The sequence below is a fragment of the Lepisosteus platostomus genome, chromosome 22 (genome assembly GCF_059453375.1).
Source record: "Lepisosteus platostomus isolate fLepPlt1 chromosome 22, fLepPlt1.hap1, whole genome shotgun sequence".
Taxonomy (NCBI): domain Eukaryota; kingdom Metazoa; phylum Chordata; class Actinopteri; order Semionotiformes; family Lepisosteidae; genus Lepisosteus; species Lepisosteus platostomus.
In genome coordinates this window covers 17,907,675-17,930,097 of record NC_142632.1, presented here as the reverse complement: position 1 = coordinate 17,930,097, position 22,423 = coordinate 17,907,675, and the positions used below count along the sequence as shown (strand labels likewise).

The following is a 22,423-nucleotide window of genomic DNA, read 5'->3' as shown; positions in this document are numbered from 1 at the left end:
TTCATGAGGGTCGCCATGATCAGATGTTCAGATAGCGCTGCTCGTCTTTTCAGGGTCCTTTTGCATTCAAGTGTTTGTTGTTTGTGTGGGTGAGGTGGTGTTGGTTGACTGCGATTGGTGTTGTTTTGGCTGTGCTGTCTGGAGGCTGGCTGGTATCAGTGAGCTTCAGGACAGGCTGGCTGAGAGGGCTCTTCTCTGGGCTCAGTTCTTGGCTCAGTTTTTCAGCTGTAACCAATATTTTATTGCCGTCCCCTAATTGAGCCCTGTGGACATTAAGGTGTTTTTCTCTCTCTCCTCTCTCTGTCGGTTGTTTTCAGAGAACTCCATGTGCAGGCTGTCAGTCCTCCAAGTCTCTCAGTGCTGCCCAGGGCCGTCCCTGGCCTCTCTGAGCTCTAGCCCTGAGCCCACGCAGTGCAGTTTCCCGGTCTGTCTGTGCCGGCAGTGCAGGCAGCTGTGGAATGCAGCTGGAGAGGGAGGGGGGGTCTGTGTTCCCCTGGGAGCAGGCGGAGCAGCACAGGCCCAGGCAGGCTGGCTGTAATCCTGCCTGCTCGTTTCTCACCCCTAGAGAAAGTATGTGCGGAAAACACTGAGACAGCAAAAGCCCCTTGCCTCGGTGCCCTCAGTGCAGTTCTGGGGATTAAAGCTATTCAAGTGCTGGACATCAGTGCAGCCCAGGACAGTCCGGGTGAAAGTGCAGCGATAATCCCTGCGTACAGAGGGACACTGTCCGGTAATCACCGCTTCCCTTAACCTCAAAGGCAGGAACACTCAGCAGCATAAAGTGCAACTCCAGACGGTCTTCAGCCAGGCAGGGTAAATATTTTAGTGCGGTGAACCTCATGAAGTCGACGCTGCAGGAGGATTCCCCACTGTCGACGGGGAGTCATGCAGGAGCAAGAGAGCATCTGCCTCCTTTCTGCTCTCCAAGAGAACTAAGGGGACAGAGATTTCTTTAAAAAAATAATCTAATTGATTTTGTAACATCAATGTGCAGATGCACGTCAAAGGCATTGATACAGAAGGGAAAATTATCTCCCACTTGAAATGCCAGGTTTGTGAATTGTCCAGTGTTCACGCTTCAGCTGAAGTGGAAGTAACCAGTTCTGTGTCCTGGCAGTCCCCTCGCACGCCCTCACGCTGCCCTGGGCCTTCGACCAGCGGCCATCCCTGCACCTCTGCCGGCCAGACGTCTGCCCACCGAAGAAGACTCTGTGCTCCCCGGCGGCCCGCAGGCCTGCAGGGAAGACCGCATGGCAGCCTGCTCTCTCGTGCTGAACGAAGCGGATTATCCGGCACTGGCGAGATCCCGGGACCAGTCGCCGGTCAGGGAATGGCCTCCTTCCATCTGCAGCCTGGCTCGTCTCCGGACGCCGGGGTCCAGCAGGCATGGGAGCAGCTGCCTTGTGGGACCAGGGCCTGACTGGAGGCAGAAGCGGCCGGCTGTGCAAGACCTCGGTTTATTTGTGCCTGCGCGCTTTCATCTGGAAGTAACGCCTGCTTTCGCCAGCGTGCTGAAACTCCTCCACTGACGCCTCGGTGCGCCCACAGACCGGGGTTTGAGCTGACACCCCAACACGCGCGTCCCGACGGGGGGCGCAGACGGCGGGGAGACGGAGAGCGGACGTGGTTGAGGGGATGGGATCGTATTCACCAGGGCACGAATTCCTCTGTAATGGCAGTGTGTATCATGATCCTCGCTAATGTCTCGGAACAGGCCTGATTATTGAGCATTAGCGGGCACGCTATTGATCCTTGGAGGCAGGGTTACACATAATTCAATCCTGGATGAATCTAAATGGAAAACATTAGCTGACGCACAATGAATCTTTTCAGATGACGGGCTTGCTTCTGAAGATGGGAACAGCACTCTCTCCATGTGATTGAATTCAGAGTGAATGTGGGGGCCCTTAAATTGAAAATACATGCTTATTTTTGACTTTTGTCAAATTTAGCCTTAATTTAGCCTTGCACTTCTGTGGTTTGACCACTAGGTTGCACTGTGTTCTGATGCTTGTCCTGGTCTATGCTAATAGTTTGATTAGTATTCCTCACAGCTAAGACTTGAAGCCAAGGTCCTGGTTGCCTGTGCTGATTGGAGATATTTCTCAAACTCTGGGCTTGATAACTCTTCTTCACCTGATCTTGGTGCACACACGTGTGTACACAAATCTACTGTGGTTCAAGACGGACTGGTAAACAAGCAGTTATTTGGGATGAAAAGCATCGCATGAAATTAGCTTCTTCCTCTTGAACAGTTTTCTCATGGTGTGGATTGCGTTTTTAATATGGTCTACTTACAAGACTCTTGGAGGACGTTGCTGTCCCGTGTCTGGTGGTGAAGATTTGGGGCAGTTTCGTTTTTACTAGTTAAATTGTAAATGTTTTAATAAACTATATAGTAATATAGTAAGAGACAGGTTTTGGAATGAAAAATGCTTCGTTCGGGGAGAATATCTGCCTTTTTCTTGCTTCCGCAACTTTACAAGTCTGCAGTTTTCCAATACTCAAAAGTTTTGGGGTGACCTGCACTGGGAGTTGCCAGGAGTGGGGCTGGACCACTGCTCCCAGCTCTGCAAACCCAGGTTGTGTGCTTTCATATGGGTGTTGTCTTGCAGTATACGTGTGGGCCACCAGAGGGTGCCCTAATCGAAGCATTATGCTTCAGTTCCGTGACTAAAGGGCTGCTTATCCCTGGGCCTGGAGAGCCACAATCCAGCAGGTCCTCAGGGTCTCCTTCACATCAGTTTAATCCATTTAGTAAGTACTTTCAGTTAAACTGGGGCTGGCCACATAGTTAGAGAACTACAGCGGACTGGGATTTGCAATGCAAATAATTTCTAAACCACTCAATCGAACAAATAACATGCTTAGTCAGTTGTAATGGAATTGCTTCAGGTATTTAGAAATCCCAAAAATCCAAGAGTGAGCTATAAGAGCACTGGGACCGGGGTTGGCCCCATGTTTTTGCGGTATCCATAGAGCGCAGGTCTAAGTGACTGCTTGTGATCCAGGGCAGCGTAGGGGTTCATTATAGTTGGTTAATGATTTCAGCAACAGTTAGAGGAAGTGGCCATATTCTATTGTCTTTGCTTCGAGTCTTTTAAAGGAATAGGTCCAGCTGTATATCCCGGTGGAGGGATGATAGAGTAGGGCAGACTGGAGGAAGAGCTTGAGAAAACCGGAGTGACCTCGGAATGAGCACCCTCAGGGCGGGACTCCAGGTGACCAGCAGCAGCCATATGCCGCCTGGAGGGACAGGCCTGCCGGGCTCAGGGGAACCGCACAAGCAGGGTGTAGCCTGTGCCTCAGTGACTGATGAGTGTGCCCCAGAGCCCAGGGGCAGCCGCTGCACACGGCGGTTCGCTGAGGCTTCAGGCTGTATTTCACTGCCACTGTGCCGCTGCCCCATGTGGTATAAAGTACCAGCTTCCTGTGTGAGCATCTGTGCCAGGCCCTACACCTCGCACGGATCTGATACTGTGCCATGAGCTGCTGGGTTTGTGCTCTACTGCACACTGTCTGTCTCTGAAAGGTGATCCTTTACGTTTAAAATTTCCCATCTCGCAGTGCCTCTCCTGTCGTCCAGGTAGGGGTTGCATGGCTGCCGGTAAGATGCTCTCCTGACGCTCGGGCCCTGCACCGTCAGGCCTCTCTGATTAGGCCGCCGTCCGGTAAGTCCGCTGTCCGGGGACACCGGCGGTGAATAATGAACCGATCCCTGATTAAACGGTGCGTCTGAAGGGCGCATGTGGGCTGATTAGCAGACGGTGGTTCGGTTGCTGAGGAGTGTGTGGCTTCTTCTGCTGCTGCCTGCCTCTGGCCCTGCCGTGTGAGCAGCCCTGGGGTTTGTTGTAGATGGAAACAAGCAGCGTCTGTGTTGGTAAAAACAATTCAGGGAAGTGGCAAGCGAAGGGGCCGTCCTGTTGCAGGAGGGGCACTGTAAGAGCCCTCCAGCCCAGCCGCTGCGAAACCCTGCGACGATCCTGACAGGCCTGTGCTCGCTGCTTCAGGCGCCGGGCTGTAGTCCCCTGGGGTTTCATCTTCGTTTAGCTGCCACTGGGAAAGTTTTTTGGCCCCTCTTCATGAAGGGGATCACAGCTTATCGTGCCCCGAGCTGGAACTCGGGCAAGCTGTGTCCGTCCATTCAGGCTTGCCCGAGCTCCAGCAGTGGCAGAGGGCATGAGCGGCTGAGACTGGCTGCTGGGTCTCGTATTGAAGCGCACGCTGTGTCAGACCTCACGTTCCTAGAGCAGTGTTGCCCGTGCGTTCGAACCCAAGTCCGGCTGGGACACTGGGGTTCCCCCAGGAGGGGTGTCTCGCAGTTAGGAAATCTCTGCTGGGATTGGGTCATCACTGGGACCTGTGAGCCCCCCCCCGTCCCAGCTCCCCCACTCCATGTCCCAGCCATCGTCTGCCCTGTGCGTGAGGCACTCTGGAGCCCTGAGCGAGTGTGTCTGTGCAGCTGCAGCTGGCCACACTGATGCTCCGTGTTGGTGCGGGGAGGCGGATCTCCATGAGCGAATGCGTTTGGTTTCTTGGAAGAACCTCCAGGTTGCCGAGCGAGAGAGGAGCCGGACGTCTGCTCTTCGTTCGAGCGACAGCCGGCAGAAGGAAAGATGGTGGCAGTTCTTGCGTTTTACACTTTTGGGGTTTTATCTGGCAGAGTCTGCAATAAGGAGGGATGGTTTTCCGACATGTCACATCGGTTTGCAGCCTGATCTCTCCCCATGAAGTGCCACCGCTGTCTAATAGAACGCCAGGGGTGTCTTTCAGAGTTAACATCCGAGCAGAGCTGTGATCTCTTCCACAGTGTGGTTTCATTACAGGAAGGGGGTGGTGCCCCCCCGCTCCCCCGGCCTGACCATAAACCGCTTCCAGAAAAACACTTGAAAATAGCCACAGGGAGCTTCGGACGGTTCTCGGTGATGTCATGGGCTGCAATGGCCGGTCGCGGGTCCAGGGGTTGGGGCTACAGTAGTCGCCCTCTGCAGGAGCCCTGAAAGGGGTCAAAGAGCACCTCCTTTGGGCAGCGGAATGCCCCCCTTCCCACACCCTGTGGAACACTGTCCAGTGTGTGGGACCCACAGGAAGACAGACGCCAGCCTTCTCCTGGAAAAGAATGGAACGAGCAGTCAGGGTGCTGGCAGAAAACTTCATTCCCAGAGTTCTGAAGCCGCAGGGGGACCCGGAGGCCCCCGATGGCCCCACGGGCAGGTTACCTGGCACTCTGGGTGCTGTCTGCCCTTAGCCTCTGCCCCGCTGCTGCTGGCAGGGGGTGGCTTGGGGGCGGGTGGGATCAGGCGTGACCCCCACAGGTCAAAGGGCATGCGGAGGGGGCCGGCGGGGGGCTCTGCAGCTGGCCTTGCTCAGCCCCTGGTGGGGGAGGAGGAGGAGAAAAAGGAGGAAGAGGGGCGGCCCTGCTCAATACCTCTCCTGTTGTGCCCCCTTTTCCCCCCCCCTGTTGTTATTCAGATTTCCAGGCCTCTTCTTTTTGAACTCCACGTGGACGGGGGGGTGGGGAGGGGGAGGAGCTGCGGCTCGCGAGTAGCCGGAGGCTTGGATTTCTTTTTTGTGTGTTGCTCTCCCCCACCTTCAGAAATCCGGCTGGAGGCTGTCCTACAGCAGCACGCGAGCGAGCGCGCGAGAGGCTCCCGCGGATTAGATCGTCTGCAGCCTCTGCTCTGCTAGTGCTCCGGCACAGACGCGCTCTCCCGCGCACACGGAGCTCTATGGGATTTCCCCTGCTCCCTCGGCTGGCCGACCACTTCCAGACGGGTCTCGTCTCCGCTGGTCCTGGTTCCGGAGGCTGCTGAGCTGGGAGAGAGGGGGCAGGAAGGGAGAGGACCGATGGCAGTTGGGGACACATGTTGAGCTGAAGGATTCCCCCCGGAGGCAGATTGATTCCTTTTCTTTTTGTTTTCTAAGGAAGCACAACCCTCACTGTCGCCTCTGTTTTTTGTTTTATTTTGCTTGGCTTGCTTTCCGTCCCTGCTGGTCGACCTATTGTTCCCTGTGAAACAATGGACCTGAGCAAGATGGTAAGCGCTTGTTTGTTTGTGTCTCGGCGCTCGCTTCAAGGGCGCAACAGATCGGTGCGTGGAGGGGGGGGGTACAGTTGCTAATTTATTTGCAGACCGCAGCCGTTCGCTTTTCCTGCTGCCGCCACTTCCCAGTTCTCCTCTCCGCAGCGGCAGCGGGGCGAGCTGGATTATGGCAGACTAATTCCGCGCAGGTCCTGTCTGTCGGCGGGCAGCTGTTCCCTAGCCTCTGCCTTCCCGCTCGGGGTTTCTCTAGCGCGAGATGAACATGCTCACCTTTCGGCTCGGCTCTGCCGGTGCTCGGTTATTGCAGGAGGCAGACAGCCGGTGAGCGAGCGAGCAGGTTGTCCCCGGCGGTCCTGTCCTTAAGGGGGTCCCTGGGAGTCCGGTGGTTTCTGTGCCTCTGGGTGGGAGGCTGGGATACACTGGGACGTTTCCTGGGCTCTGGTTTTAAATGTTCTCGCCAGCTGAAGCATTGCCCTTCCCAAGCAGGTGCTACAGATCGAGTCCTTTCGGGCAACATGATGATAAAAAACATCTAATTGAATTTTAAAGTGTTTAATACTTATCAGTAGTTTTGCTGTTTAACTCCTGATGTACGTTAATGATGTAATTTGTACTGAACGTCCCCAAATGTAGGGAGTAGCATTGATCAGTCAGCCTAATTGATGGCGAGATGGCTGAACAGCTGGTAAGTGTTGCTGATTGATCAGGAACCGCGTGCAATATTAAACTGGTAACTTTTTCGAACTCCCAGAAACACGGCCCTCACGTGGACACCGGGTAATCTCCACCCTCGAGTTTGGTGAAGGTCCATCCAGTTGAATATTTTCCACAGTTGCAGTTAAGGGCAGCTTTGTGCCTCTGCCCTGTTGGGTTCCTCGTGTGGCAGCCCTGCCTGCCCACAGCTCTGTCCTCTGCGCTGTACAGTGCAGCAGTGCTGTGGGCTCCCAGGCCTGTAGACAGTGCGAACAGGTCAGAGGGCGCGTGTTCTGATTTCCGCTCGGAGCGCCTCGCCTCGCGTTGCCCTTGCCCCAGCCCCTGAGCCGTCTGCGCTTGGCGTCCCCTCCCTGCCTCGGACGCAGCCCTGGCGTACCGAGAGCCAGCCTGCCGCTCAACCGCGAGGGCGCCAGGCGCACATCTCGTCGGGGCGCTAAGCGAATGCGAGCTCCAGCCACCAGGCCCAAACCGAGATGGCGGTGTGTAGCGGTTCACCGTTTAGGGGTGCCATGTGGGGCAAGACCACTCTTTCGGAGCCTTGCAACGTGCTTTTTAGGGCCCAGGGGCCTCCTCTGTGCTCTGCTGTTACAGGCCTGTTGCAGCAGGGCGCTGTGCACTGAGCAGTGAGGCTGGTATAGCGGCTGTAGCCCGGTCTAGATCCCCTGTGCTTCAGGCTATATTATTCAGCCTTCTTGATGTTTCCTGTTCCATCAAGCCACCAGATTCTGCATTTTTTCCAGTACTTATTATTTGTGCACAGCTTTAACAGGACAACGCATCGTGTTCAGACTGATGCTCTGAAACGAGAGAGCCCTTTATCTCCCTGCATCCCTTATCTAGCAAGAGGGGCTGTCTGCTGTGTAGCAGAATGGGCCTCCGTGTGGTCCAGCTCATCAGGCCAAGTGCCACTTCCTGGTTCTCTTTTATCTGCTTGCTTCCTTGTTGTTAAAATAACCTTTTTTACACTAAGCTGAGCAGTTGAAGACCATCCTCTACATCCTGTCTTCTACTCTTTTCCAGGAAGATCACTGCCAGTGCAGTCATTTTACTAAACATTGGGACACCTGAAGCATTTAAAACCACATTTTCTGCTTGTGGTTGGAGAAGCTATGTAGTTTAAGATGGTAGGTGAGTGACACTCAACAAACAGGACTATGATCCCAAAATGCATTTCAAACAGGAGACCCACTTCTCGCCCACTGAAGTATAGTCTCAGTGCACAGCAGATCAGGGGGAGAAGAGAGAAACTGCCTCATGGTTGAGTTAAGGGGATTCAGGGAGGCCAGACTGTGCAGAACCAGAGTGGGATTTAGCCAGAGCATCAGGTTCAGCGCCCCAGTTTTTACAAACTGTGAGATGAGCTCTTTAGTGACCAAGGAGTTGGTGCCTTGGCTTAACATCTCATTCGAAAGGCAGAACAGGCCTCATTAAGGACAGCTGCTGCTGTGCTGTTCAGCCGTATCAACAGGGTTACTTGTGAGTTCCTGGATAACGTTTTAGTGTGTTTCCTCTACCTGTTTGACTGCCACCCCCCCCAGTCCTGCTGATTGCTGATTTTTGCTGTTGGAGAGAATAAAGGGATCGCAGGGAGGGGACCTTTGAAACTACATGCGTTATAAATGAGTAAAAAAAGTCCTTCGGGAAAATCTCAGAGCAGCTTCTTCTTTACTTGCTTTACCTGCGAGACGTTTCAGTCAGGGTGGAGGAGAGGCTGAGGACAATGAGTCAGCGGGGCCCTTGGCTGGTCATCCTGGGCCGTGCAGTTGAAGTTCTGATTTGAAAGCGCACTGGTCCGCTTTCCTGCTCAGTGTTGGTGACGGCCTGGCCTTGCTGCTGGGTTCCAGGCAGCTCAAGAGGCCCCGGCTGTCAGTTTTGCACCTTTCACCTTTGTTTCCGTGCGTCTGTGTGCAAGCGCTTCGGGCGGTGCTGTGAAGAGCTCGGCAGGAAGTGGCCAGATATTTTTAGTTATGTCAGAACCTGGCCAGGGGAGTGGAGTGAGGCAGGGGGCGTGTGGTGTCATGCAGACACCATGTTTACATTTTCACAGCTTTTGCACAAGAGTTGGCCGCAGTTTGCTGAAGCTCCCTGGAGCAGAAGCATCCTGAATGAATCCCTTGTCTGCATGGTGGGAGTGGTGCAGCACACTTAACACCCTTGTCCTCTCCAGACTGTGCACCAGAGTAGCTGATATCTGCCTTTTTCTCAAGTAAATGTTTTTGTCTGTAAAAGATAATATAATCAAGGAAGTCCGGTACTTCATCTAGCCCAAAGCATTGGAGGAAAGTCCTTTTTTTTAAACTACCAACAAAAAAACTCAATGTTTTAAAGCACAGTGTTCACATTATTAGGCAGTTCCCTGCAGTGCAGTGGATGTTCATCCTGCTCCAGTGCAGCTGAAGGACAGTGATGTGAAGTCACCAGACAGTCAACTCTGCCAGTGGTTGCCAGTAGTTTAATAATCTGACAGTCTCATCCAGAAGTTCCATGAAGGAAGCCAGGATGACAACAAGGCTGGGCAGCTTGTTCCAGACCCTCCCTCACAGGTTACAGTATAGACATTTACAAAGCAAAGGTTTTATACTTTCACCCAGGTGGTACCGTAACTGAGCACTGTGGGGCCCGATCAGCACTGATCTTGGGCTACCGAGGTTTGGGGTTAGGGCTGAAAGGGTTTAATGAAACCATCCGTGGAATTTCATCAAATGAAAATAAATTTTGTGATGTGGGTGGTTCTTGTCATTAGCTTGACTTTCTGCAGAAGTTAATTAAAATGGAACTGTGTCTCCCCAGTGTTTTTGTGTTTATAGTTGTACTTATAAACACCAGTGGAGCTCTGCAGAGGAAGGCTGTGTCCCCAGCCGTGGGGGGTGCCCTGGGCCCTGGGCCCTGCAGGGGGTCAGTCAGTGCTGGCCCTGATGCCCCCTGCCTGGCTCCAGCCCAGAGAGGAAGTGGCCTGGGTGGGGTTCTCAGCACTGCGCAAGAGCAGGAAGTGGAGCAGAGCGCTCTGCTCGCTCACCCTCTGAGCACGTCTTCCCCCGCTGCTCGACTCCCCTTCTGATCACCCCATCTTTCCTGTTGTTTTCATGCCTTTCCCATTCTCTGTTCCTGCTCGCTCTCAGGAATTCTGCATGCCTTTTTCCGCTTTGCTTTCCCGCTGGCTGCTTTGTGCTCAGCCCTCCCTGAGCAAGGAGATGCGATTGAGCCAGCTGGTGACAGAGGGAGTGGAGAGAGAGACTTGGTTAGGATCGCCAGTACTGGCACAAAGCAGTTTCAGCACACACACCCCCCCTGCTACTACTACTATTAATTACTATTGGACACTCCACTCAAAGCACTTTACAGGTAATGGGGATCCCCTTCACCCCCACCGACGTGCAGCCCCGATGATGTGACAGCAGCCATAGTGCGCCAGAACGCTCACCACACAAATCAGCTATTATCACCACTGACACACACATCCCCCCTACAGCTACCACTGACACACACATCCCCCCTATAGTTACCACTGACGCACACACACACACTCCTACTGCTACTATGTACATTTGTGTCTGTATTTACATTCCTGCTGTTAAGCACCAGGCTGAATGCCATTCAGTTCTTTTCATCTTGGTTCCAGATGGCATTTTCACACCTGCCCACATCTACCTTCGTGAGCCGCCTGTGTGCTCGTGAGGTGTGCGTGTTGTGTTGTTGGTAGCTCTGGGTTTCATTACTACTTCATCAAACTCTTGCGTCAGCTATACGTTTAAGAAACTGAGAGGCATTAAAAGATAACATGCTACTGGACAATAATCATTTCTTGCAATTTAAATGCCTCTCATTATGTTTTGCTGTTCATAAATGTCATGTATGCTTTACTAGAAATGTACTATGATAGTTTTTTGGTTAACATTGCAGTACGTAGTTCACTGCTTGATTTAAAACTTAAAAAAAAAAAGAGATATTTGGACATCAAAACATTCAGTGGAAATTTTAAATGGAACAGCTTGACCTCATCCCCACCCAGTGCTTGCTCGGAGTGAAACAGGATCTGTTCCTGAACTCCTCGACCCGCGGCTCGTGCCCAGCTGTTCCTCAGGAAGTCCGAGGAAGAGGCGGTCTGAGAGTCTGTTGGCTGTGCGGTGGACGTGTGCTCGGCACGCAGGAAGTGTGTTGCGACACGCCGAGGGCCTGTGAGCACTGCTGCTTGTCCACTTTCACCACCACAACCTTTTCTGTTTGCTGAGCACTCATGCATTCTAGCAGGAAACGCATCCTTACACAAAGGGTAGCGTGTCTCCAGGACAAGCTGTTAAAATCGGGTGGGGTTTACGAGGAGCAGCAGGGGTTGTTGAAAAAAGCAAGCAAGATGTTCTTAATGAGCTCCTCTCAATTGTGACCTTTTCTTTGTTGTGAGGCGGCAGTTAAGTGTACAAATGGATGAGCTCAACAGTATATAGCAGTGCCTCCGCAGACTCCTGTTGCTTTCTCTTTAATCGGTATCTTATAGAGTAGAGGCGCTGGTGTTTTGTCGGCGCTCAGTGCAGCTTTGCCACCGTGTGGGTGTGTGAAAGACTGTAGGGCTGCTGACTGCTGTGCCTGGGTGTCTGGCGGCTTGCATGTCGTCACTAGGCAGGCTTTTTGCTTTCCTATTCATCAGAAGCTCACTTCACACCACCCACCCCCACTAGAAACAGCGTAACTTGCCATTAATAATGCCAGCAGTAGAGATTGCCCTGAATATTGGACTGCCGGCTACGGTATTCATTTCCATCACAGCACGTATGTCGGATTCGCTGATGCTTCATGGTGGCCCACGCAGGGAATCCAGCGTCTCCCAGTGCTTAGCATACTAATCTACTCCGTGTTTTACAGACTACCGAGCTTCATGCATGATTGTATTGGTGAAGCAGTGTGGAGCACAAGCAGGACCAATAGACTTGAAATATTTTTAACGGTTTTGAAAAGTCACTGTAACAGGAGTAATTAAACTATTATCCTGAATTCTGAGGAAACACTTTGAATAATCTGGCCCCGCTATTATGTTTTAAGAGTGAATTTCTAAACTGGTTTTACCTGTATTTTTAATATATACATAAACGGTTTGAAAATTTTTCCAGAATCAGCAAATATTGTTTGGTGAGTTTCTGATCATGGTAGCTTTGTGGAAACGGACCGAACAGCTGCTGAGCTGCGTAAGCTACGTTGCGTTCGGGAGTGGTGGAGCGGAAGACCCCCGTCTTCCCGATGCCCTTCATGACCAGGGGTGGAGGGGGCAGCGGCAGGGACACGAGCTGCCTTCCTCACAGGGAAAGGAGGTCCCTCCAGCAGACCCCTGCTGCCGCACCAGTGCGCTGAGCTCCCCCTGCGAGACCAGCAGTCCGCAAGCCGGGGTCTTGGGACAGATTGCATCCCAGCCCACTGCCCCTCACCGCTGCCAGTGGAGGTTAGGAGCAGGCGCAGGCTGTTGCGCGTGAGCATCGTGGCACGGAGCGCGTCTGCTGGGCTTGTGCGGCGTGTTCGTGTCTGTGGACGTCTGCCGGTGAGGGAGCTGGAGTGTTTCACCCAGGAAGGCTGGTTTTCCATTTCAATCCCACCAGGCCCGATCCCTGTCAGTAACGGCAGCTGGGATGCCTGCAGCATTAGGTTTCTCGGCAACCTCCTCCTTCCTCTCCCCCTCCCTGGGCTGTCAATGTTTAATGAGAGGAATCCTGCAGGCTGAATTTTTTATATGCTCAGCCCTTGACGGCGTGAGCCGTGTTTTAGCAGCAGCGGGCCTCCTGTGGACACGCAGACGGAGCCACACAGGGATGGGGCTGGGTGTGGAATCTGACCTGGCCTGGCCGGAGAGCATGTTAAACTGACTCCTGTTGTATGCGACCTTTCAGAAATAGGTGGGGATAGCGTTCTCAGAAATAGCCATTGTGCCAAGTATTTTCAGTAGTTCTAATGCATTTGCAACGGTCATAACTAAACACCCTTTCATTGTAACAGCAGAGGGTGGCCAGACCTGTACTCAGGCTATCGAACTGCTTGAATGAAGAGTACTGTGTGTGTGTTGGGTCATGTGGGGGCTGGGCTGAGCCTGCATGCACTGCTACGACCCCCCTCTGTAGCGCTTTCTTGGCCTGTAGGTCATCCTCCCCCGCCCCCCACCTTGTGCTGTAGGGGGCTACCTTGCCTGCTGGAGCCATTTCCATCCGTGACCAGCATTGCCAGTCTGGCCCAGGGTTCGAATGCATACGCCACAACAGCACTCAACAAAAGTTTTTAAGAAACCTGCAATTTTGAAATTCAAAAAATGCACAGTCAAGCGTTTCTTCATCATGAATTGATTGTGATCTTGCCTCTGATGTCGATGGTCATGGAGAAGGTTAGGAATTGAAGGGGGTGTGTGGTGAATTCTTGTTCTTTGATAGGGCCCAGAGTAGTAGTTGATTCTATTTTGATAGGTTTGTATATCTTATGCCATGATCATGGTATTATAAAGCGGGATAGGGAACCTTTCCAAATATCCTTACTGCATACTATTGCTGTTTGGCCTTGGGCCGCCTGCGTATGGAAGAACACAGTATCTCTGATTATCCTCTGGACTATCTGTCTCCTTTATAGGCTGTGAGCATCAACAAGGCCATCAACACACAAGAGGTTGCAGTCAAGGAGAAGCATGCGAGAAATATCCTTTCGTGGAGCCGGTGTGTGGGGGAGAGAGAGGCGCTGTTGAAGGAACTTGAGATCCTGAAATTTTCGATTGTGTTGCCGTTTGTGTGTTCATGCTGTTGCCTTTCGCGTGTGTCTGCTCCTATGTGAAAAAGTAGAACACCATAGTGAGCTGTATGGGTGTATGAAAGAAGAAATAATTGGTTGATTTTGTCAGACTCGGAGGTTTGGGAGCGAAAGGGGTGACGCAGTGGTGGCTGTGCTGTGCGTGGTGGCTGTCCGGCTTGTCTGCTCCTCCCTTTCCTTGACCGCAGCTCCTCACCCTGCATCCTGGGAACCCACCACGAGAAGGGAGCCCACACCTTCTGGGCGGCCATTAACCGCCTCCCGCTGTCCAGCAACGCCGTGCTGTGCTGGAAGTTCTGCCACGTGTTCCACAAGCTCCTGCGCGACGGGCATCCCAACGTGAGTCACTCGTCCCTGCGCCCCCCTCTAGGGGGCATCTCCGCGCACCTCCTGCCCCCTCACCCTCTTCCGAATTCCCAGCGCTTATCTCGGGGTTCACCAGCGGCGCCTGAGCGAGGTCCGTCAGTTGGCACCGGTTCTCCCGTCAGGCTGCGAGGGCCCAGCGCGTGGCACAGGAGTCTCGCGACAACCAGCTGTTGCAAACTGGGTGGCACGTAACAAAAACCTTCAAAATTAAAAAAAACAGTTAGTCTAGACACATTAAAAGACTGCAACGGACAAAAAAGTAAAAATGTCATACCTGCATCAGCTTCGATTTTATTTCCCAGTCCCAGTTTTGACGGAAGTTCACTTTCCCATCCACATTCCCATTTAACAGTCACCAATGTGCTACCACCTCTGTGGAGAACTGCTGCCGGCCACGTTGCTGGCGGGTGTCAGGAGAGCCGGAGGGGCTCGTGTGCCCTGGCTCGCTCGCTCTGTGAGCAGGAGCCGTGTGGAAGTTACGGCTGACACCCGCCGGCAGCGTGGGAGCAGAACTGCCACCATCTGAGGGAGCTGATGTCTCTCCGGCAGGGATCATAGTTCTCGCCATGGAAGCGATGAGGTTGTTCATCAGTATTAAAGCTGTTGAAGTACTGTTCGTCGTAGGTTGATAGGCAAGTCAGTAAGGTCAGAGCTGGAACCAGAAAATGGGACAGCCTAACAGATGGTAGTGCCACCAGACCAGGTCCACGTGGACCTGCGCTGTTTACTAAAACAGGTATTAATGTGCACAGCTCATTCACAGTTTGCCACAGAAATATGTTCTGTTTTTTCATTGTGTCCTTTGTGTTCATTTGTTGGGGATGTCTGTCCCAGTGGTGGTATATGTTGTCCGGGTGTGAGCATGTTGTAATCCAGCTGTCCCGTCTCTCTCGCCCAGGTCCTGAAGGACTCCATGAGGAACAAGGCTGACCTCAGCGATATGAGCCGAATGTGGGTAAGGACCATGAGCTTTTCCTGTGGCCTTGCGCCCTCCACACTGGGTCACGTCCGTTGAGCACGTGGTCATGTCGGAGAGTGATTGCTGTTCTGTGCAGCTGTAATCTGATATGCCCACCTGATCCTGGAATCACCAGCTGTGCGTTTTCAACACCGTTCTCGGCTAAACACCCTGTGTCCACACGCGGTGAAGAGTGAGGAAGTGTCAGCAGACTCTCCTCGCCTGCCCGTCTTCCAGCTGCCTCGCTGGCCACACTGCAATTCAGAGGAGAGGAGTGTCTCTCACCTTCAGTGCTGTTTGCCTACCCTCCCTGCAACAGTGCTCAGCACACTGAGACCTAACTGGAGAATCCTGGGTCGACTAGACTCGAACCCGTGATCGTAGAGCTCAGCCTGTGCTTGGGCGAGCCCCCCGGCTGGTTAAGCAGTCTTCTGGGAGGACCGCTGGAACATTTTAGAAACTTACACTTTGCCATCTTATATTTGACTTTGCTGGGTGGAGCCACGTTCCTACTATCACAAGGCCTGACTTCACAGAAATCCCCGTGGAAACGTGTGGGTCGGCTGATGTATGCGTAGGGGTGATCACTCCTGTTTTTAGACACGGTAGAGTTCTCAGACGCTCAGAGCATGCGGACGAGCGAGCCAGCAGCCTTAACACTTCGCGGCACAGGAAGGTGTGTTGCCAAGGCCTTGGAGTTGTTATGGCGAGAAGGTAGCAGTATGGATGTGATTAAGTCTTCGCATGATCTTACCCCTCCACCCTTAAGGGAATGTAAACACCTCTGCTCAGATTACTGTAATAGTAGTTCCTGAGCAACACTTAGAAGCAACTGCATGCTGGCAAGATCAAGCGCAAAACTGCCTTTTAACTTAACGACGGATCTTTCTGGAATTCTTTACTGTAGGGTGTTAAAGGCACTTATAAATTTAAAGGTCTCGCATGCAAACTAGAACCATGGTTGAAACAAAGAATTGTGTGAATGCAAATTAATAAATTCAAGGATTTTGCTTATAGTGGCATTTTCATTTATTATTCTATTTTCAATTTTGTATGTATGTTTTAGAGTATGTGCCGGTATGATCATGGCAGATTAATTTACAAAATAATTTGCAGTAGTTATACAGGAAATGTATAACATATTGTAAAATCTAGATTTTAAAATCTAAGCTGTTGCTTATCTAAGCCCTCGGAGGACAATGCAGCTGTACTGTTTTATTCATGGCAGGTGCTCTTACTCACAAGGAGGTACATTACAGAGGTCTGGCTGCCCTCCGCACAGATTCTCGTGTTGTTTTTTCCTCTGCTTATGTCACAAGGGCTGCATTCGGAAACAAGCATTTTTGTTGCTAAATCTGAGAGCAGTGGATCTCGTGGCATGTCGCTTGTGTTAACGGTGACGCTGTCTCTATGTCAAAGAAGTCAAAATAAAGGCAATAGGCAGGGATGCACATGCAGCTCTGCCAGGCCTGAGAGCTGACTGCTACATGGCAACAGCCCCCTTCCCGAAGGAGGACTTGGAGACGGGCCGCTGTGCACGTCAGCCCTGGGGGTTTCAAACCTTATGTGCTCAGCGACCAGAAACCATCTCAGCCACGTTGCTCTCAACAGCTACGGCATCACGTGGGGAAGCTGTGAACAGTGGTGGGTTTTTTTGTAAGGGTGCTGGTTGCCATGGAGACAATTCCCTGTGCCACCCAGCTGCTGCAGCCGCAGAGCTCCCAGTGAAGGCGAGAGCGGAGCCTTCCCGGCTCCCATCTCACCGGAGCGTCTTGCAGAACCTGACCTGGGTTCATCCTTAAATTCCCTCTTGTCGGAGAGACACGCCTATTATATGTGATGTAGCAGGAATAACTAAAAGGCAGGGATAAACATATCAAAGATAGCCATGTGTTGAAATATATGTATAGGTTTTCATGCATATGCAATGATCACTTCTGTTGGTAGCAGCATCAGAGAGTGGTTCAGAGCACCATAGGAGAATGCAATCTGTGTGCATCTTCTTGGGTGTTCTCCAGAAAAAAGCTTGTTTATAACAAATTAAAACTCACTACAAACCTTCACTGGACTGCACTGTGACTTATTGCATCCTCTACAGTTTCAGCCAGTTCCAAAAGCTTACATCTACCACGATCATTTCCTGATTCCGTTTTGATTGCGTGAACTAGTAAAAAGAGTCAGGTGACTGCCGGGAACAGCTCCATAAGGCAAGCTAGCCTGCAGCAGCCAGGACTCGGTGTGCGTGACTAGCTCACCAAACCTGTGTCCGTACATAGAATGTCTTAACATCGTCTAGTTCTGGTCAGTCATAGCTGGAGCGATTGATAGCTAGGGTGCTGGCAAGCCTGGAAAGGGTATCCCCATTTTTGAGGGATGGAGAGTTCTTGAATACTCATTCCACCTGTGGACCTCATTATTTAATTGAGCAAGAGGTTAGAGCATGTATTTTTTAGGTTACTGATGGAATGGTACCTGTACATCCTGCAGGACTCCAGCCCTTGAAAGTTCTGGTTAGTGTCCGAAGCAGTTGTCTGCAATTTAAGTTTGGTTTTAAAACATTCTAGATTTAGCTGCTTTTTCTTACATAGTGGACAGCCAGTGTGCGTTTTATTAGAGGTGAAAAAGTCCTTAAATTCTGCGGAACCCCATGAGAAGGTGATCGGGCCTGCCCCGTTCCTGAGGTCCGGATTGCCGGATCAGGCGTGCCGGAGCGCAGGGGTGGCGACTGTGGCCCAGAGCGGCGGGGGGCTGCAGGACGAGGCGGCAGCAGAGGAAGGAAGGGGAGGAAGAAAGGGCTCTCTGTGGCCCTGCTGGCTGGCGAGATAATAACCTGTCTGTCCCCGTGTTGTCAGGCGCGGGAAGGGGCTCCCGGTTGCCTGTGGGAATTCTGGGAGCGGAATAAAAGGATTAGAAAGTGCAGAATTGAATGTGCTGTACTGCGTGGGCCCTGTGCCGTCCATACAGATGGCTGCTTAAGTATTTCTGTTAGGACGCCCTGCTGCCCTCCCAGCTGTTTGCCTCTTGGGTTTTTTTTCTTGACTATATCTTTCCTCGATTAGTTTTTTTTTTTCCCTCTATTCAGCCTCGTCCTCGGTTATGTTTTTAAATGCTACAGCGGATCACGGCTTTTCAGCCGCAGCAGCTCTTGTGCGCGAGAAGCGCAAACAAGCGCAGCTTTGTCTCCGATGTGGCTCGTGTTCAGCTGGGAGCAGGCTGACCCCCCCCTCCCCACACCGGCTGGGCCTGAGCTCCAGCCAAAGAAAAGCCGCCTGTCCGTCCTGATGTGCTGCCCGGGGCTGGGGTGTTTAGGGCGGAGAGTTTCCACCCGTTCTGGGAAGTGCAGTACAGGTGGCGGAAACTTTTAGCAAAGCCCCCCTTCTTTGGTCTCCCATCAGCAGGTTTGTGTTAATTTGCTGTCATAGTTTCTGTCATAGAAAGCAAGAAACTTGACATTACAAACGTCACAAAAGAGGTTGGATCATGTGCTTGCTGGTAGCTAATTGACCTGCAGATCAAATGCCTCCTGTTCTTAGTGCCCCTGAGTTTCCAGCTGTGTCCTCTGGCTCTTCAGCGACTGCAGACCACATCTGTGACTTTTTCAGGATCACCTAACACGTTGTGAACAAGTAGGCATGAAGCTGGTAGCATCTGATCAGCTGTATATTGTTAACCACACAATCCCGTCCGCAGCAAGCTCATTCCAGCGCTCATCGCTCTGCCCGTCTGTTTCCCCAGGGTCACCTCAGCGAGGGGTACGGCAGACTGTGCAGCATCTACCTCAAACTGCTCATCACCAAGATGGAGTTCCACATCAAGGTCAGCCACCCCTGCACGAGGAAGACTGTTTCACCCTTTTCCATTGTAATCTCTTTTTAAATAAAACATAATCAGTCGTGAAGGGTTGAATTCCGGTCTCAGGATTTATCTGTGAATATTTGATTTCCTTGTGACTGTTGTAAGATTGTGACTTTTAACACTTGGAGTGCAACTGTATTTCTGCTCTAGGCTGTTCTTAACCATGATGTGAAATAGTCCACAGCGTATCGCAGGTACTGTAATGCTTTCCTGTTTTTAATATTCTGGGGGAAGCATTAAAATTGTCAGCATTTATGGAAAGAAAAATCTCTCGTGGTGAGCAGAAATGATTAATTATAAGACTAAACCATGATTCCTGAGATAGCAGAATAGTATCTGTACGTTTTGCTGGACGATAAAAATGAAGGGCTCAGAAAATGAAGGTTTTCATCAGATGAAAACTCCGTACAGTCACTAGAATATTGTCTTGCGATTCGTGAATGTGAGTGTCTAGGGTCTTCAGAGATCACGTCTGAATCAGCAGCGCGCTAGGGGTTCCTCTCCAGCGTTCGCATTGAGAGCTGCTAGGGAATTGAGAGAGTGAAAAAGAGCTGCCTGGCGTGTCTGTGCATGTTTCCATACCCTCATCTCTCCTGCTCCGGTAGATTTGTAGCTTCAAATGGTACCCCGGTTTACAAACTGAATCACAGAGCCTGTGCCCCTGCTGACAGACCCCCACTGGTGGGCTTGTGCTGCTGATCTGGGGAGAACCTGCAGAACCCCTATGGGGGTGAAGGAATGTGGTTAATGCCATCACAGCAAGCCAAGCTCTGCGCTAGCGTTCCCTGAGCCTGCAGCAATGTGTGCAAGCTGTGCTGCTAGCCAGCGGACTGCAGGAACTGTGACGTGAATGCTCCCCATGCACAGTTTCATCACAGACCGCCTAGAAGGGTTCTGTGAGCTGTGTGTTTACTGTCCACGGAGGCCTGGATGGTTCACCACTTCCCCCTCTGAGATCTCAGTGCAAACCGGCTGTAGCTGTTCAGAGCTCATCCTGTCATTCGCATTTTTCTGATGTTTTAAAACATTAAATTCATTCGTTGGTTAATCTGACTTATGATTTACTTTTGAGGGGCAGAAAAGCAGATTTGGAATGCAGTATTTAGTGTTTTATAAACTGCAAATGACCCCTACTGAACCCCTTCATTAACTAGTCTGGCTATAGGACAGACTTCCCAGCATCACTGAGCCTGGTCGCCAACACTTCTCTCTCCCTCTTTCAGAATCCCCATTTCCCTGGCAACCTCCAGATGACGGACAGACAGCTGGACGAGGCAGGAGAGAATGACGTCAATAACTTGTGAGTCTCCCTCCCTGTTGACGGAAAGACAAGGTGCATGTAGAGGTCCGGTCCCTGCTTACCCCCTGCCCCCCGGCTGCAGCGTCCACTCCTTCGCAAGACAGCACAGCTAAATCATGTGAGACCGCATGAGCCCCTGCTGTGAGCCTGCTGGCGGGATAGTGCTAGATGAGATTAGCAGATGAGATGATTACCGTCCTCTGTCCAAAGTGCCGAATGCTCTCAGTGACTGCTCTCTCCTCCCCAGCTTCCAGATGACTGTAGAGATGTTTGACTACCTGGAGTGCGAGCTGAATCTCTTCCTCGCCGGTGAGTTGTGAACCTTCACGGGGTGGGGGGGCAGCCAGCTGATCTCGTTTTCCCCGTGTCTCCTGTGGGGCACTGGTTTCACTGCCTCCTCCCACTGGTCCTTTTTAAAACAACATTGTTTTTACCCCAGGACTTTTGATATCGCCCATTTCTTATCGGCTCGGCTCTCAGCTCTTGGCTCCAGCCGCTGGAGAGACACGTGAAGACTGCGTGTCCTCTGAGAACTGCGTGATGTGCCCACCTTCTTCACATTGTCAGGCCCACAGCAAAGCTCACATGTTGGTCGTCATCCTATGTTGCGAATCCTCACAAGCGCCCCTGCCAGCTGTTGAAAACAAAGCGGGCAAAGTCAGCTAATTCTGAGCTGCTCTCAGGCAGCTGTCCTGGTTAGCGCCAATGTCCAATGTTTTCTGGACTTGTAGGTGCTCAAAATCTTCTGCATTGAAACCTCTGCTGCATGAGCTGCTGAAGAGCCACTGTAATCGGCAGCTCCTTCCAGTAGCTATTTCATTAGGATTATGTGAGGGAGTGATTTTGCAGACCTTGCTTGTCTTTCGTGTCTGTTAAACATTGTTGGATTAAAAGCGGACTCGGAGAGAGCGGTCCTGGATCAGGGGACCCAGGTGTCCGCTGTGAGTGAAGCCAGCCTGGTCAGAGCAGTCTGCTGCCTCCCCGCCTGTCTGTGCTTCGCTGATGCTGGGATGCTGGCCGCATGTGAAGCCGCCGCCCATCTGATTCCGCCCGCGAATGAGAAACAGATGATGTCAGGCGCTGAAGAGAGGCGCCTGTGTGGGGATGGAGGAGGTGGGGGCAGCCTGGGGCTGTGGAGGCCACACCTCTGTTTGGAGAGAAAAATAACTCTCCCTGGGGAGCCAGCAACAGACAGAGCGCTCAGTGTCCCAGCCTCTCCGCCTCGCTTCCTGAGGCAGAGCACGCCCTGGTCCCTCTCGCTGTGGACTGGCTGTGCGAAGATCTTTAGCGCAGTTTTGACACAGCATATTCTTTTTTTGTAAAAAGGAAGCAAGCTGCTTTTGCCCTGCCAATGACTGATGATTCATGCATATTGACTCTTCTGATTATTTTAAGATCAGCAAACATAGCAAAAGAAATAGACAGACTAGTGCTGTTCTGTGTGGTTGGTGCCCTCTTCTCTGGGCGATATTGTCTCTCCCTGTTTCTCTCTCTCTGTACTTTCCTATCTCTTTCTTTCTGCTAATCTCTTCCTCTGCCCAATTTTCTCTCTCACTCTCTGACTTAAACAGATTTCATCCAAGATAATTAGCTTTAGTGGAATGAAAGAAGAGTTCTGCCACTTCCACACACACAAATCGGCATTAACAAGCGCTAATTGATCAGTTTTGTCCAAGACGGCTGATGTCATGGCTGTGCGTGGTCGTCTGTGAGCTCTCTCTTACGGCAGTGGTGTGTGTGCGTCTGCTCCACAGTTTTCAGCTCCCTGGACATGTCGCGCTCCGTGTCGGTGACCGCAGCCGGACAGTGCCGACTGGCCCCCCTCATTCAGGTCATCCTGGACTGCAGCCACCTGTACGACTACACCGTCAAACTGCTCTTCAAGCTGCACTCTTGTGAGTCCCCAGCCTCACGAGCAGCCCTCCTGCTGGGAGATGTGCTGCGGTTTATTCTGCTCTGCGCCCTTTCGCCGTCCTGAAGCTGAAGGGTGTCACGCACAGCAGCTTGACACTCTTTGGTCAATTACCTACTTAAGAGATCCTTATTTAGTTCTGGTTGTTTTGTACATAAGCTGCTTTCATGTAGCCTTGAAGGTCTGGCCCCTTGTGTCTGCATTGCCAGCCAGAGGATTCCCGCTATTTCCTGCAAGTCCTCTGGTCAAACTAGCGCAGAGCGATGAACAACAATGTACACTTTGCACTTGTCGATAAATCATTATTCAATTATTTTAAAGTTATTTTATTGATTGAGCAGTCATTATGGGATAAAGAAATGCCTCATTTGGTTAAGTCTACATTGATGCTAACACATGTTGGAAGGCATCGGTTGGTGTTTTTCATGCAGAGCATGTGGGAACATCAGAGGAGATGCACAGTCTTAATGTAAGCAGTTTGAAAGCTCTGCTCAAGTGGCTGCCCA

At 51.7% G+C, this 22,423-nt stretch overlaps 1 protein-coding gene across 2 annotated transcripts in view; it reads left to right on the top strand.

Moving 5' to 3' along the window:
* Positions 1-22,423, top strand: part of hip1 (huntingtin interacting protein 1) — a 47,769-nt gene that overhangs the window by 4,342 nt on the left and 21,004 nt on the right. Inside the window, exons 1-8 of one of the 2 annotated variants that reach the window (XM_088615884.1) lie at positions 5,557-6,038; positions 13,353-13,416; positions 13,723-13,865; positions 14,791-14,847; positions 18,586-18,666; positions 19,929-20,005; positions 20,253-20,314; positions 21,760-21,900. In XM_088615884.1, the coding sequence (XP_088472010.1) occupies positions 6,021-6,038; positions 13,353-13,416; positions 13,723-13,865; positions 14,791-14,847; positions 18,586-18,666; positions 19,929-20,005; positions 20,253-20,314; positions 21,760-21,900 (643 nt within the window). In that variant the 5' untranslated portion in view covers positions 5,557-6,020. Of the gene's footprint in view, positions 1-5,556; positions 6,039-13,352; positions 13,417-13,722; positions 13,866-14,790; positions 14,848-18,585; positions 18,667-19,928; positions 20,006-20,252; positions 20,315-21,759; positions 21,901-22,423 lie in introns of those variants that run through there. The other variant, XM_088615883.1, reaches the window with a different exon arrangement.